This window comes from Peromyscus californicus, unplaced genomic scaffold, assembly GCF_007827085.1.
Source record: "Peromyscus californicus insignis strain IS unplaced genomic scaffold, ASM782708v3 Scaffold_15__1_contigs__length_86483966, whole genome shotgun sequence".
NCBI lineage: Eukaryota > Metazoa > Chordata > Mammalia > Rodentia > Cricetidae > Peromyscus > Peromyscus californicus.
In genome coordinates, this window is record NW_026294447.1 from 54,855,692 (window position 1) to 54,871,904 (window position 16,213).

Sequence of the window (16,213 nt, forward strand, 5' to 3'; positions counted from 1 at the left end):
GTTGGGCCACAGAACCCCACTCGAGTATTCCCATTTTGAGGCACTGTGATCTGAATAATTTGTACTTGTAGCATTTTCTTTTTGAGCCCCTCTGAACCCCACCAGTGTTTATTTTCCATAATAGAAAACACATTATTTACAGTGAAAATACTTTTCTTTTTTACAATTTGTGTTTGGTTTGGGGTTTTTTTTTGAGTCAGAGTTTCTATTATGTAGCTCTGGCTGACCTGGAACTCACTATGTAGACTAGGCTGGCCTTGAACTTGCAGAGAATCATCTCCTACCTCTGCCTCTGGAGTGCTAGGATTAAAGGTGTGCCACACATTGCCTGGTTTTAAGATTTTATTTAAATTATTTGTATCTGTGTAGAAGTGTGTTTGAGAAGCTACAGGTGCTCATGGAAAGGTTGTTGGATCCCCTGAAGTTGGAGTGACAGGTAATTGTGAGCCGCATGACATGGGTTCTGGATTCCAAACTGAGGTCCTCTGCAGGCACAATACTGGTAACAGCCAAGTATCTCCAGCCCCACATGGCTTGTGAGCTGTCTTCAGCGTGGCTCCTTTCTGTTGACCTTTGCTGTGTTGCAGATGGTGTTTATTAGGATTAAAGTCTGAGACTAGGTGTCTAATGGAGATAGGTACAGTTGGGCAGAATACTTTGAATTCTGGTGTTTCCTAAACAGTTATTCTTGATGTTTATTAGCATCAAGTGGTTCTCAACCTTCCTAATGCTTTACCTTTTAAAACAGTTCCTCATGTTGTGGTGATACCCAAGCACAAAGCTATTTTGTTGCTACTTCATAACTAATTTTGCTACTGTTATGAATTATAATGTAAATATCTGATGCAATCCCCAAAGCGATCACAACCCACAGGTTGAGAACCACTGACCTAGAGAGCTAGTATGCTAAAGAATTGAATGTGTGTATGCTCTTTGTTACATACATGACTTGCCTATCATTGGATTGCATCATACTAGAGGCAGGTGGTAGGAAAGGCTCCTCACTTACATTATTTTTTTCTGAATGAGTTTAAATCGGCCTTAGTAAAATGTTTGTGTTTTTTGTAACAATGTCTGGTTGTGTAGTTTATAGGCAAGCAATAAACAGCAAGATGTTTGAGCTGGATATGAAGATTGCAGCAATGCATGTGAAAAGAAAGCAACTCCATCAACTGCTGCCTAGTCACGTGCTTCAGAAAAAGAAAAAGGTGAGTTAGAAAGGAAGTGACGGCACCACCAGTACTGTGCTTTGTGTACTTTGCCTGCGGTGTTTGAGAACGCATGTTCATTGTGGTGTAACTAGAAATTTGTATATTACGCTGGATTTGGTGCTTGCCTGTAATTCCAACTACATGGGAGGAAATTGGGAAGTTGAGACGAGAGGATTGTCTGAGCCTGGGGACTAAGGCAAACATGGGCAACATGACTTCTTTTTTTTCCTTTTTCTTTTTTCTTTTTAAACAAGATTTCTCTGTGTAGCCCTCACTGTCATGCAGCTTGTTCTGTAGACCAGAGTGACCTCCGACTCAGAGATCCTCCTACCTCTGCCCTTTGCCTCTGAAGCCCCGAGATTAAAGGTGTGCTCCACCATGCCCTTTTCTTCACGTGACCTTCTCTTTAATAAGAGTACTAAAAACAGCAACACCTTGTGGTCCTGTCAGGCCATAATCAGTGTCCTGCTTACAGAGACTCTGTACTGATGGATGCACCTGTGTTTATAGTTCTGAAGATGCTTCACCTACTTTCTTTCCTATTCTAGTTTTAAATTTACACTGTGTGAAAGTATATGCATAAGTAGATATTCATTTCTCCTTTTTCCTTTCCATATCAGATCTGTAGTGAAGAGGTACATGATTTGTTGATGAGTGCTTTTCAGTAGAAATCATGTAAATTTGAGTGCCTAAAGACTTTTAAATTAAACTTTTCTTGGCTGCAGCATTCAACAGAAGGAGTCAAGTTAACAGCTCTGAATGACAGCAGCCTTGACTTGTCTATGGACAGTGATAACAGCATGTCTGTGCCTTCACCCACTAGTGCTATGAAGACCAGTCCGTTGAACAGTTCTGGCAGCTCTCAGGGGTAAGGAAAGAGCTGGGAAGGGATGAAGTGCTTATTTTCACACTAAACACAATGGCGGATTCTCTGCTTACAGTCTTACTTTTATTCTAACTTTTGATTTCTCTAAATTTATTTTTTATAGTATTTTGTTGTAGTTGCTCTGCCTTGTCCCTAGCCCCCTCTTTCATCTCCTTTGACCTTTTTTTTTTTTTTTTTTTTTTTAAGTAGCAGTGTTAAGTTTTAGTCTGAGAGCAATAATTTTTAGTTTTGTCCCCACTGTCTGTACTTGAGTTTGACTTTGTGGATCAATGTGCCTTGGTTTATGACTGTTGGTGCCTTCATCCCTCCAGGGTTACCTCTTTAAGAGCCGACAGGGTCAAAGCAGCTTGTGTATCTCTGTGATAGTTTGTCTGAAATCCTGTTGGTGTTAGAGAAGGTTAAATGCTTGCTCTGAGTGTTTTTGGGAGGCAGAAACAGGTAGATCTCTGAGTTAGAGGCCAGCCTGGTCTACATAGTGAGTTCCAGGACAACCAGGGCTACACAGAGAAACTCTGTCTCGAAAAACAAAAACAAACAAAAAATGGTAATGTAATAATTACTTGAGCAGAAAAGTTGAAATGGAAGAGTAGAAAAGTGATTTTTCTGAGATGAAGATGTACCTGGATCTAAGACATGGGAGGCTTGCCCAGTGATGAAATAGCAGGAGTAGGCAGGGCTTACATTCATCTTCCCAGTGTCATTCTTTGATTAGTCCTGACTGGTGACTTTGTTCATGAAGTACTAAGTAAGGTTATTTGCCGAGATGAGGGGACACTGCAGAGACCAGGGACTTATAAAGGGTTTAAAATAAAATAGTAGAATAGCTTCTTGAGAGTCTTTATTGTGTACCTGAGCCAATAAATGAGCTTTAGGATTTCTTTATATCTCTATAGGTTTCTGTTTGTAGACATTTCTCAGACCTTTCTTTTTCTTACTACTTTTTATAGCAATCTGTCACACTCAAAGAGAAGATACTTTAGGACCAAGATAGTGATTAATCACAATAGACAATTTTCAGATTAATACGGAGTCAAGTTAAATATGTGTATTCTCACTGACAGATTAAATATTCCTCTTAGTGTCCATATTTAAAGTGTAGACTAGCATCATTTTTGTTTTTAAAAGCTACTCTTTTTATATGAAGTGTATGCCATAAGATACTTATGTTTATACTGCTATATGTATTTTATATGCTTTTTGTTACAAAAGCATGGGAATCTAAAACCAGACAAACAAATCTGTAGCATATGTTAACATTTATAATTGTTTTAAAAATATTCTGATTGACCTCTCCTTCCCTCTTTTTCCTCTCCTTCCCTTTTGGTTTCCTGTTTTAGCAGAAACAGTCCTGCTCCAGCTGTGACCGCAGCATCTGTGACCAGCATCCAGGCTTCTGAGGTTTCTGTGCCACAAGCAAATTCCAGTGAAAGCTCAGGGGGTAAGAAAAAGGTTTTGAATTGTATTTATGTTATGTGAGTGTCCCTGTTTGTCTATCTGTGCACTATGTGTGTAGTGTTCTCAGAGGTCAGAAGAGGGCAAAGACCTCACAGCCCCTGGAATTGGAGTTAACAGATAGTTGTGAACCTCTTAATGTAGATGCTGGGAACCAAACTCTGGTCCTCTGCCATAGCAGTGCATGTTCTTAACCTCTGAGCCATCTCTCTGCCCCACCCCCTTTGTTTGTTTTTGAGGCAAAGTTTTAGGTTAGCCCAGGCTGACACCTCCAACCTCATGATCCTCTTGATGCCACCCCTTATGTCGTGAGGTTACAGGTGTGTGCTTGGTACTTGGCTTTTAATAGCACATCTGAAGTTATTCGTGCAATGAGTTAGGAGGAACAAGCTTTCTTTGTAACTTGATGTTTAATGATTTTAGTTTATGTGCTCATATCTTTATTGTTTAGGTCCATCGAGCGAAAGCATTCCTCAAACTGCCACACAGCCAGCCATTTCTCCACCACCAAAGCCTACAGTCTCCAGAGTTGTCTCCTCAACACGTCTGGTAAACCCATCGCCTAGACCTTCAGGAAATGCAGCAACAAAAGTACCTAATCCTATAGCAGGAGTCAAGAGAACGTCCTCACCCCATAAAGAAGAAAGTCCTAAGAAAACCAAAACTGAAGAGGTATATGTGCATACATAATACATGAAAATACAGGCGTGGCAGCCCGGTTCGCCTGCTGGTGGGGACTGCTTTCAGGGAGACCCTGGGGCATCTGTAGGGCTTTGCTGCAGCTGGGCTTCACTGCAGTAGGACTCCCCACCTCTCCCACTCTGGGTAACTGCCACATCTGGCAGTAGTCTGAAATACACAGTCTATTCTAAATTATTATTCTCTAGTGACTGCTTAATTTGTACTGACTTTTTATGGCTCTTTGGACAATGTTTTGCCTTTATCTCAGAGTTTTATATTGTAATTGGTGGCAGAGGGTGACTGAGCACTAGCTGACTACTAGGGATTCCTCGGAGGGAACTTAAGAGTTCACTCTGTTTCTGAGCTGCAGCCCCTGTCCTGCAGGCTTTACTCTAACTGAACAAATTGCAAAGGCAGATTAGTTTAGGGGTACCAATCTCCAGGAAGCCTCTCATCAGTGTTTAACAGTCCGATCAAACCAACATTGAGATGCAAGTAGTGTTAGGAAACTACTGGGCATTGTGTCACCTGCTTGAGTCCTTGAGTGGTTTGTGGTCCTGGAGGTGGGCGTGCCACACAAGCACTTGGGTAGCATCAGTCTTAAAGTAACAGTAGTTTTGTTATGCTCTCCGGAGTTACTCTCATGTTTTTTTACTCTTTAGTAGGACAGTTACCGTTGCCTAGAGTAGCAGTCTCCAGTCACCTGTTTCATGATGAATTCTGCTCTAGAGTTTGTTATTTAGAAACTTCCTTAGAATAGAAGAAAGAACTGAAGTTTCTCTTGGGAGTCCATTGCACTTTGATCAGTACTGGTAAAATGTTTCTAATCACATGCCTTTGTTTTACATAGAGATATTTACAATTAATGGAGTAACTTAAATGTTGTTACTCAAGTTGCTGATTAGAATGAAGAGGTTAGACATATAAGATAGGTTCTGAGAACTGATGTGTTTGTGGTGGGGTCGGTTTATTGTTCTTGTTGTTTTGTATGTGGTGCTGGGATGTAATCAAAGGCCTTAGGTATACTAGGCCGGGGCCCTACTACTAAATTACGTCCCTAACTCCTTTGCAGTAGCTTATTCTTTTAGAGTGTTTTTATTTGACTCCTGCCTTAGTCTCCTAAGTGCTGGGTCTTGCTATTTGTTTGTTTTAGGTAGCTATATTAAAGACCTCTTGATACTCTGCATCAGAGCCCTTCTAGGAGGTGGGTTTAGAAATTGGCTTTTGAGGCAGTGTCAAAAACAGTACTTCCAGGTGGTGGTGGCGGCGGCACATACCTTTAATCCCAGCACTCGAGAGGCAGAGGCAGATGGATCTCTGAGTCTGAGGCCAGCCTGGTCTACAGAGCTAGTTCCAGGTCAGCCAGGGCCGCTACACAAAGAATCCTAAAAACCAGTGTTTCAAGCTGGCCTCAAATTGAGGGTAATCTTCCTGTTTCTGCTTCCTTAATATGGCAGTTGTAGATGTGAGTCATTGTGCCTGACAGAATTTAGATACCTTTTTACCTTCATGAGAGAGTCTGAGTCCTGTCTGATCTCCACTTGGAGCATCCCCAACATGCTTGCCACTCTGTAGTTGCAGTGATGTTTGCTCACTGACCTAGAGAGGCCATCGGGGTATAAAAGTGTTACATTTGGTCTGGAAGACACAAAACACTCACAAACACAGTCCTTAGGTGCCTCTATGTTCACAATATAGCTACAGTTCTAATGAGCTCAGCCACTCTCTTTGCCTTCAATTTAGCCTCTTACATTTCCTCTTTTTTTTAAAGTAAGGCCTCACTCTAGCCCTGGTTGGCCTGGAACTCACTGTGTGGTCCAAACCAGCTTCAAACTTGTGATATCCCTCATCCTTCTGAGTGCTGAGATTATAGGTGTGATCTTCCATGCCTGGCCTCCTCTTCTCAGGGATGAGTTCTTTTAGAGCAAAATCCACTGAGTGTTACTGTTACTTGCTGGAATTGTATATTAGAAATTTTAAGATCACATCTGGAGCAGAACAGGGTGCACACGCCTTTAATCCTCTGAGTTCCAGCACAGCCAGGGCTGTTACACAGAGAAATGCTGTCTCAAAAAACAAACAAATAAAAACAGAAAACCACATCTGTACAAGAGAGTATGAGCAAAGTCAGATTAGCCTACTTGATACTATGATGTTCCTGATGGTCTCACTGTTTAAAAATATCCTCTTCTTTAAACATGGGGCCAAATAAAGGTAAGATGTTAAAATTGCTTGGTGTCCTTTAAATGTCCTTTAAAATACAGGCTTCCTCCTTTTTTCTTAAATGTTTTTTTACTTTATAAATTTTCTCAGTCAGAATTTCATTGGCTCCTTAGAACCTGTTAACACAGTCATAGAACTTTCTAAAAGTATAGGAGGATGTTGCTCACTTTTTGGGCTGGTTGCATTTCCCAGTGAAAGCCCTTGACACTCAGTGTCTCTTGCACTTACAAAACTAATTTTAGTTAAAAGTACTTAGCCCGGCATCTCACCGCACTGAATTAGTAAGTCTGTTATGGTGTAACACTCCTACACTCCTTACTGGGTTATTTGTTCTCTTTTGATGTCTTGGGCATGATGGCACATGCTGTAGTTTCAGCAGTCAATGGGGAGAAATAGGAGGCCAGCATGGCTTAATAGTGAGGCCATGTCACAACAAAACCTCAGATGGGAATAGTTAGTTGTCTTTGTCCCTTCAGGTATATAGGAGGCGTTTAGATGCTGTGAGGTTCAGTTCAGCTTAGTGTATATATTGTATCCTAATAAAGTAAACATGGTAAGTGTGTTCTATTCTATTTTATGGCTAAATTAAGACACATACATACTTAAAAAACTTTTGTGTATGTGGTACTGGGAATTGAACTTGGCCATTTGCGTATATGGATTCATCGTATTTCCAAGCCCTTAAAACTTTTGTGTATGGAAAATTTTAAATATGTAGAAAAGTAATAAGTGTACCGTTACATTATTGTCATCCAGTCTCAGCCGTTAACTACTGACCAGCCTTGTTTCATTTACAGCCTTTCTTCATTCAGGTATCTGATTTCAGTCATTAAGTATTTGAATGTGTGTTTACAAATTAGGACATATAACAGTCATAGCAGTGCATGAATCAAAAGGAGATCAATAGTAATTCTAAAGAGTGACGTTAGTATTTGTATAGTTAATAGCAAATGATTGTTTTCAACTTGTGTGTAAGAAACAAGACCATTATTAAAATTAGTTTTTACTATATTGTTCCTTTTTTATTAATAAGTCACCTGTGGTTTCTATGCTTTTTAAAAATTTTCCTTAAAATATTAGGGACTAAGGAGATAGATAGCCTTCTTGCCTATGAAATGCAAGGACCCAGTACCATGTGAAAAGCCTGGCATGGTGGCACATGCTTGGCTTCCCAGTACCGGGGGGCAGATGGTCCCACTGAGGAGATTCTGCCTCATTAAACAAGGTAGATGGCTCATGAAGAACTGCACCTGAGGTTGCCCTCTGGCCTCCATGTGCACACTTATGCACATGCACCTGTGCAAATGTATAATAAATAAAGCTGCAAAAATTGAGTGTTAGCATAGTTTATAAGACCCAAGGAGGATCTTACTTAGGCCCTGCGTTCTTTTCAAATATTGATGCTCTACTGAGAAAGGGTGTGTGTTTCTGTGCACACAGGTGTTTCTGGAGTAGTTATGCTTGGACAAGTTAAAGGAAGGTTCTATATAAAATTTCTTGGTCATTTGGTATATTAGTAGGCACAATGAGCTTCCTTCACTGGGGATCCTGCTGTTCTCATTCTCAGGGTTGTTTGATCAGGGAACTGTATTTTCCTTAGGAAAAGTATTTCATGAACTTTGTGGTTTGGGGAATGTACTTTATGTGATGGGGATTGACAAAAAACAATTTTTATCATGTTTAAAAATCTTGGTGCTTATTAAAGCTAAGTTAAATTACTTACTCTCCAAAGCCCCTTTAAAAAGAGACTGTGATCTATTTTAAGACTATTTCATCTTTATAGATTTGAAAATTTTTTATAAATTAAAGCGTTAATTGGCATATAATCTAAATTTTTCATTTTGGAGAATAAAGCTTTTTTTTTTAAAAACAGGATGAAACAAGTGAAGATGCTAACTGTCCTGATTTGAGTGGACATGATAAAACAGAAACAAAGGTATACTGATTTAGCCAACTCCTGGGTAGACGTGCAGACACGGTGAACTCGGGTGCCTGTTGCTGTTGCACTGTTCCTTCACTCGAGTGTGTGGGGTTCTCTTAGCACTGTCTTCAAAGACCTGTTGGTTTCTTTTTAATGTCAGTTCCTGCCTAAAACTGATGGCACTAGAGCAGTCTGTAAGACAGGAACTTAGAGAAGGTAAGACAGTGGTGTGGGTTTGTGTTACTAGTGACAGTACAGCGAGTGTGGGCTGGGGAACGTGGGGCAAGAAGGGCGGGGGTGCTTCACTCAGAGAAGCTAAACCCAGGGAAGCACTGCTTGCTTGCTTGTTTGTCATTCAAGGCAATCCATGAGACTTTGACGTCCACTCTTGGGTCTGACAGGGATTGTTGAGAAAACTGGTTTTCAGCAGTCATTGGCTTGTATGAGGTAGATTGTGAGGGAGAGATTGGTTGTATTCAAACTGAAAGACTGAGAAGGATGTATTTTTAGAAGCTGAAACATGACAAAGGCTTAACTTTCCCTATGTAGTCAAATTTCCATGAGGAATATGTTAATAAGTATTCTTTTGCTGTCTTTAAGCTTTGTGTGTATGCATGTGTACCAATGCCCTTTATTTTCTATTTATAATGCACTTTGCAAACCAAGAAAATACGTTTATGTTATATAATCTGCAGAATGACTGCACTGGAATTTTCTTTTAATCACACCTTACCTAACCAGTTGCTTATCATCGGCAGTTGTTCCCAGTAAAAACAAGTTTGCACCTTCCCACTGCAGCATTGCGGTATTGTAAATACCTGCCATTCACTTATGCTTTGTAATCCATTTTTAAGAACTTGATACATGTTCCAAACTTCCTCCATTCAGTTTCATAGGGAAGGTAGTGATGTTTCCTGTTTTCATATTTTAGAAACATGTTTTAGTCTGTGTTCTCACATGTGTGTGTGTTTCCTACACTACTTGATGAGAGTGAAGCTGCCACGAGATGACACAGTTCACCAGGTGTTGACTGACGGCTCTCATGGCAGAACTGAGGAATTGATTGATAGATAGAGGAGGGTAGGAGAAACCGGAAAGAAAGGACAGTTGGCTACTCTAATTATAGATGTGGGGCAGTTTTTGTGCCTCAGAGTAATTTTATTTACTAACATTATGCATTTTCTCCCCACATAGTTAAGAACTTTCTTTGGGTTTATGTTCTGTTAATTATTGTCTGGGTAACATTTCTAAAGTGCCTGTGCATACCTTTAATTAGTACTTGTCAAAATTTCCAAGTTAGAGCTATTTGGGAACTATGAGCTGTTTGACCACACCTTATAATTTATATCTGAAATGGGGAAATGACCTATAACAGGGCTTGATGACATACTGTGATATAATGTAAGTACATCTCTCTCCACCTTCCTTTCGCTAATTTGTCTTCTTTATTAGCCCATTTCTACTCTTTGATTTTTATTTACTTATTTTTTTAAACTCTTCCCCTCTCCCCATCCTTTGTCTCCCAGGAACAAGTTGATATGGAGACAAGTGCGATTCAGTCAGAAACTGTTCCAGCCTCGGCTTCTCTGTTGGCCTCTCAGGTACTAAGTGCAAAAGCAAGGAGACTTTTGTTAGTGACTTTGCTATTAGAGTGGTATATATTGATTTAAAATGAGTGTTCATGCGTGACTGTTCAAGTTTTGTTTGGGAAGTAATTACTTGAAGACTAACAGGTTTCCTGTAGTTTAAATGCAGGCAGACGCTGGATTTGGAGCTGCCACTCTGAGCTGTTAGGAGGTTCTGTCTAGCTCAGAGTTGTGGTATACACTGGCATCCCAGCTGCTGGGAGGCCAAGGCAAGCTTCAGGGACTGAGACTACCCTGAGCTCTGTGTAGTGAGACACCAAGAAAGGAAAAGGAGGCAGCTGTAGCGCCTCCATTGCATGGCCCGTCTTTTAGATCCTCGACTGTCGTGTTTGTGATGATACGGCTGTCTATTTATAGGTCAAAGACTGACAGTGAAAACAAAGAACAAAAAATGGTTCTGGCCTTGTTGGCCAGACTTCCAGAGGTTTTCATTCTACTTCATTTGTTCAGTACTTAAGCATGGCTGGGTTTTGAGTCAAGGTCTCACTATGTAGCCTAAGAGCTCCTCATGTGCCTTTGGGTCCCTGATCTTTCAATTTTTAAGGTGTGTTCTATCTCATTTTAGTTTTAGTACTGATTTATTCAGTATACACAGCACACAACTCTAATTGATTAGTGCTAGTGTTCTGCTGTGATAGTACCTTATGCACATCAGTGATCTTATCTTCACTGATTTGCAAACCTTCATTTTGTTTCTGAAACAGTTGTTTTTTTCTTGAATCCCTTTAAACTGAAACAAAACAACACCAGAATCTAGGTCAAACTCGGGCACAAAAATCAGTGTTTTCTTGAAGTACTACTAAGTGGACACTACTCAGTGTCCCTGAGCCAGATGCCCCCCATGATGCTCTGCTGTGGCTCAGAGTTTGTGTGGTCATGGAAAACATACTCTTCATGAGTGTTAACGTCCACAGTCTACTGCTGTCACAGTGTTCTGCTCGGTTTCTGAGATAATTTTTTTTTTTTATTTTTATGTGCATTTGTATTTTTGCCATGGGTGTCGGGGTCCCCTGAAACTGGAGTTTCAGACAGGTGTGACCCGCCGTGTCGGTGCTGGGAATTGAACTCAGGTCCTCTGGAAGAAGAGTCAGCACTCTTAACCCCTGAGCCATCTCTCCAGCCCAATCTTTTTTTTTTTTTTTTTTCAAGACAGGGTTTCTCTGTGTAGCTTTGTGCCTTTCCTGGAACTCACTTGGTAGCCCAGGCTGGCCTCGAACTCACAGAGATCCGCCTGGCTCTGCCTCTCGAGTGCTGGGATTAAAGGCGTGTGCCACCACCGCCCGGCCCTGAGATAATTTTTATTTCTAGACCCTTTCATCAACTAAAATATATGAGAGGTAATGAGAGGTAACTAAAATAACATGAGAAGTGTGCCTTGTATTGATACTCGGACACATTTACCTTTCAGCTGCCTGTTTTTGCAGTTTGTCGTACTGAGAACATCCTCACAGCATGGCAATCTGTTGGTGTTGCCTTTTAAAGTACTTTTTTATCAGTAGAGTTTTCATTCAAATGAAAGGATTTATAAATCAGTCAAAGAAAAAAACACTTCAATTATGCTGCTTTTAAAGAATGCATCTTATATCCTGTGATGATATGGAAGGACTTGTTTCTGAGGAAGTGGTAGTGTCTAAACACAACATTGCTACATCTTGAGGTAATTACAAATGAATTGGTAGCATCTCCATTGCTTCAGAATAATCCAGGGTTAAAGGTCAGAGGAAGGTAGATTGACTTTGACTTAACTGTTGCCGGCGCTGGGTGAGGAGGAGCACATGAGACTCATTGTCTAATGCTCTCAACTTCTGTATCTCTTTGGAAACTTTTCATAAAACATTTTATGATTTATCTCTGTGTTTTTGAATGTTAAAGATGCCTCGTGATACAATCTGTGTAATGCAGTTTTTTAAATTCCCTAAAAGTTGGCATAATTAAATGATTCAGTTGTATACAGTTAATTTTATAATTTATAGTGTCAGAAAAGAACTGCAAACTGCTGCTGCTTCTGTGTATCAGGTAAATTTAAGCGTTCCTCCACATGAGGGCGCTCTAACACCTCTTGTTAGAGCCTTTAGTATCATGTTGAACATTAATTATTTTATAGGTGATTATTAGTGAAGCATTCTGAGATTTGCATTTGAAATTATTAGAAGAGCTTTTGCTATCTTGTGAAAATACTGTTAGTATTCATGCTATTTTGAAAATCTGCAAGTGTAGAATATATGTGATTGTACTAGTTATGTTTATTTGTATTAAATGTTATACCATTTAGAATCTTTTTTTTAATACTTGCCTCATAATAAAGCTCCATCTTTTCCTAGAAAGTAAAGCAGTGAGAAATACATCCCATTGTAAATTTCAATGTTTTAAGTCATGATGTGTTCTTTGCTTTCATTTTCAGAAAACATCCAGTACAGACCTTTCTGATATCCCTGCTCTCCCTGCAAATCCTATTCCTGTTATCAAGAATTCAATAAAACTGAGACTGAATCGGTAAAACCACCTCAGGGTCCATAAACAGTATCTGCCAACTCAACCTGTTGTCTTCAGATGCTAAAAAAAAAAAAAAAAGAAAAGAAAAAAAAACAAACAAGGAGAATGGAAGGTACAAGACTAGACATGACTGACAGTGGATTTAGGTTTTTGGTGACCTCCCTTACTTGGGCTCATCAGCACTTGATCAGAAGTCCAGGTTAGTATGCGAAGCCAGGAGTACTATTATTATTGTGTTAGCAACAGTTGCATTAACTATTTCAGAAAAATTACTGCCTTTAAGAAGGAAAAAAACAAAACAAAACCCTCAAGCTATGTTTGTATCCATAATTGACATCCGGATTGGGTTTATGTGTGATGCATTGTTTGGAAAAATTGCAATACAAACTGGCATAAGAATTCCGTATTCTGATGATGCACTTTTATGTATTTTTTATTAGAAAGTAGAACTAATTTTAGATTTTTCAGCTTAATGGATTTTCAATTTTTTTTTTTCCCAAAGAATTTTCTTTACAATTAGTCTTTAAATTGGATACCTTGTGCTGCGGTGTACTGCTCTGCCTCAGAGGACAAGAGGACACCTAGTTCCGTCCTTAAGAGGCAGCTGTGACCCTTAGGGTAAATTGTCAATGCTAGGGTATACTTTGGACACGGAAAGAAGAATTAGGAGATACTTGGTTTTGATGGGGTTATGATTAAGAAATATATATTCCTTTTATTTATAGAGTTGTTTTATAGTGCATACAAATCAGCAGTCAGCCAACAGTGTGGTCCTTGAGCTTTCTGAAGCTCACTGTTCTTTTGCCTTCAGTCTATTCTCCTCAGAACAACAGAAGCTCTCCCTCTTCCCTGTCTGCCATTCTTTTTCCCTTCCGCTTGTATGCACAAGGTAAGGCTTAGTAAACAGAAACCAGAACGCCAGTATTTTCCTAAGCCATGACGTGAAACCACTGACCCTGTGGCTCCATGGCACAGAACACTAACTTTGGTCCCATGGCTGGAACTTGAGAATGACTGAAAGCCATACCTGTGAAGCATCTCCCAAGGATTGCCATTTGATCTTTAAGAGGATTTTTGTACACTCCACAGAACTCTGTCTTAGACAAATTGGTTTTCAATTTTAAAAGTAGGCAAAAAGGCATTTTCTTCCAGATTTTTAAACTAATTTTTATTTTTAACCAGTTTATCAAAATTTGTCAGTGAATTTTACATACAGAAATATTTTAAAAATCATTTCTAGCAAGCACCTGACATTTAGTCGGCTCTCCACTTTTGAATTTTTTTTTTGTTCTATCAAAAAATTAGAAACCTCCTCTAAAGACAATAATTTCTCATAATTAAGTAGCAGAATTCTCGTCCATCTTTGTGACGTCTGAGGGATGCCAGATTTTGATAAACGTAGTCTTTCTTAATCTGGATAAAGCAAACCTGTAGCAGCAGATCTTTGTGTGAGCATGGTTTTTGATCCTCTATTTCGCTGCATTCTATCACACATTCGTGCATTTTCATGTTCAACTGCAGTTACTTAAAACTCTTCCCTGTTCTTCTAAATGAATTCCTGAAGTGGAGTATAGGCTTTCCCTAAGCTATGCATTAATGAAGGCTTTCTTTGTAGCACTTACGTTGTTTATAGACAGTCTTTCTACTCTCCACCCCTGCTCTGCACTCTCCTTCCCTTCCTCCTCCCGCCACTGAGTAAAGAAGACAGTCCGCTAACAGGTGACATGTAACGGTGTCCGTGTGTGTAGCTTCAGAGTTAGAGTGACATCACCAGGCACAGATTTAGTCTTGTCATTTTGTTTACACATTGGGGAAAAATTCAGTTTATTTAATAAACGTTCCATGTAACTGCATCCAAGTTTCGCCAGGCTGGAGACGCGGATCTTTTCTGTGTAGTGACTTTTTAATTCTAGTTTTCATAACCTGGAGATCAGACTGTTGCTTTCGCATGATGTAAGTAGTGTCTCATGACTGGAGTTTGCTTTGTTTTATAGTATCTGTACTCCTTGTATTTTTCAAGAGCTATTTTGTAAACAGATGATGTATTTCTCCATTGAAAACACAATAAAAAAAAAAAAAACAGCACAATCCCACAGTTGGCTGATTTCTTTTGACTGTGTCTCCCTCCTCTCCAGTGATGTAATTGGTTTACTTATAACTATGCAGTTGGGCTCTAAGTGAAGATTTGGAATTTAGTGTGCTTATGTTTGGCAGATTGGTTTTAGGTTTGCAGCCCACTACTAACTCATCTCACATGGTGGCAGGTGTTTGCCTTTCACATGATTGATCTTTGGGGAGGGAATCGTGAGTATAGCTACCACCAATTCACTTTGAGCATTCCACCCTCTGCGGTAGTGCTCTGCCTGCACTGCATACTATAGATATCCAGTGTATTGGTGCCTATGGCTTGTGCACTCCAGGCTCTTTCACAGGGCTAGGTTTCAAAGCAGTTTGCATTTCCCTCTGTGTCAGCAGATGGCACTGTTGTTTTTCAGTACATTTCTAATTGTATTCTACATTCAGCTTGAATCTTGTTTATTTTAACTGAATCAAATTCTGGCGTTTCCTTAAACCCTCACATTGTATGGAATAGAAGTGGACTATCCTTTGGGTTTGTGATGACTAACTTTTAGAGATAAGATTATCTTAGTGTCTTAGTAGAGAGACTTTATATAAAAGCCATTTTCCAAAGGGTTAGCAGCTGTGTACATTCATCCCATCTCTAAAACTCCAAATTCTTAGAAGCTTCCTTAACTATATGATTTCAGGGTGTGCTTCTTATTGACACAATGTAAGTTTGGGACTTACTCAGCAAAAGTGAAAATATGGTAAAAATTTTTGGGACTCCATCGCTACAGAATTGAGCTTGCCTTGCTCCTACCCTGGTAGACAACTAGCCATGGACTGGACCCGACTCTCTGAGCTTTGTCACCTGTGAGGTCCATAGGCATTTCCTGCATCTTGTTAAATTAATAAAATGATAATTGAAAATGTTTTGTGGCTCGGGTAAATTCTGGAATAAAACTTTTATGTTTTCTAATTAGTCCCTCTGTTTTTTTCTCTACACAGAAAATATTTTAAAGCTCTGCATAATGTTAATTCTGGCTGCATCCAAGGTGGCAGCAAATGATGAGCAGCTCCAAGTAGTAACTGACACATGAAAGGACCAGTCACTATTGCACACACTGTAGGCTGAGCCGTGCGGCCCTAGTGTGCTTGCGTGCACTTGACCAGAACCGTGAACTGTTTTCTAAAGGCATTGCACACACATTTGGATCTCTTGCCTATTTTAATTCTAATAAAAATGAATAGTACAATGAAAATAAGCTGCCTTTTGGCCTGAATTGTTATGTTTTATTTTTTAGTTCACACTTCCGTTAGCTTTCTTCAAATCAGAACCACAAATAGATGCTGTCTTGTCTCATGCCTGAGCTCAGTAAATGAGATACTGTCTTGTTCCATGTTAAACTTGGCCTTCAGGTGTGTAGAAACGAGTGGTCTAATTCTGTGTGATATTTCTTGTGTTTGTAGAACCAGTTCCCCCCTCCCCTTTACCAATTTAAAAATTGTTGCCAAATTTTCCTCCCTAAGTTTAATGGTAGGAAAGAGAAAGGTAAAGGATTCTTACGTTGTTGGGCACACTGTGTATATTGATTTGATTTGCTCTTTTATTTGGTGGGCTGGGGGCAAAACCTGGGTC

General features: G+C 39.7%; 1 protein-coding gene across 2 annotated transcripts in view; it reads left to right on the plus strand.

Moving 5' to 3' along the window:
• Papola (poly(A) polymerase alpha) overlaps window positions 1–15,553 on the plus strand; it is a 54,185-nt gene extending 38,632 nt beyond the window's left edge. Inside the window, exons 16-22 of one of the 2 annotated variants that reach the window (XM_052738904.1) lie at window positions 1,087–1,208; window positions 1,937–2,079; window positions 3,435–3,535; window positions 4,001–4,221; window positions 8,327–8,389; window positions 9,901–9,975; window positions 12,422–15,553. In XM_052738904.1, coding sequence (XP_052594864.1) covers window positions 1,087–1,208; window positions 1,937–2,079; window positions 3,435–3,535; window positions 4,001–4,221; window positions 8,327–8,389; window positions 9,901–9,975; window positions 12,422–12,517 — 821 coding nt within the window. In that variant the 3' untranslated portion in view covers window positions 12,518–15,553. The remainder of the gene's footprint in view (window positions 1–1,086; window positions 1,209–1,936; window positions 2,080–3,434; window positions 3,536–4,000; window positions 4,222–8,326; window positions 8,390–9,900; window positions 9,976–12,421) is intronic. The other variant, XM_052738905.1, reaches the window with a different exon arrangement.
• Window positions 15,554–16,213: the final 660 nt, after the last annotated feature.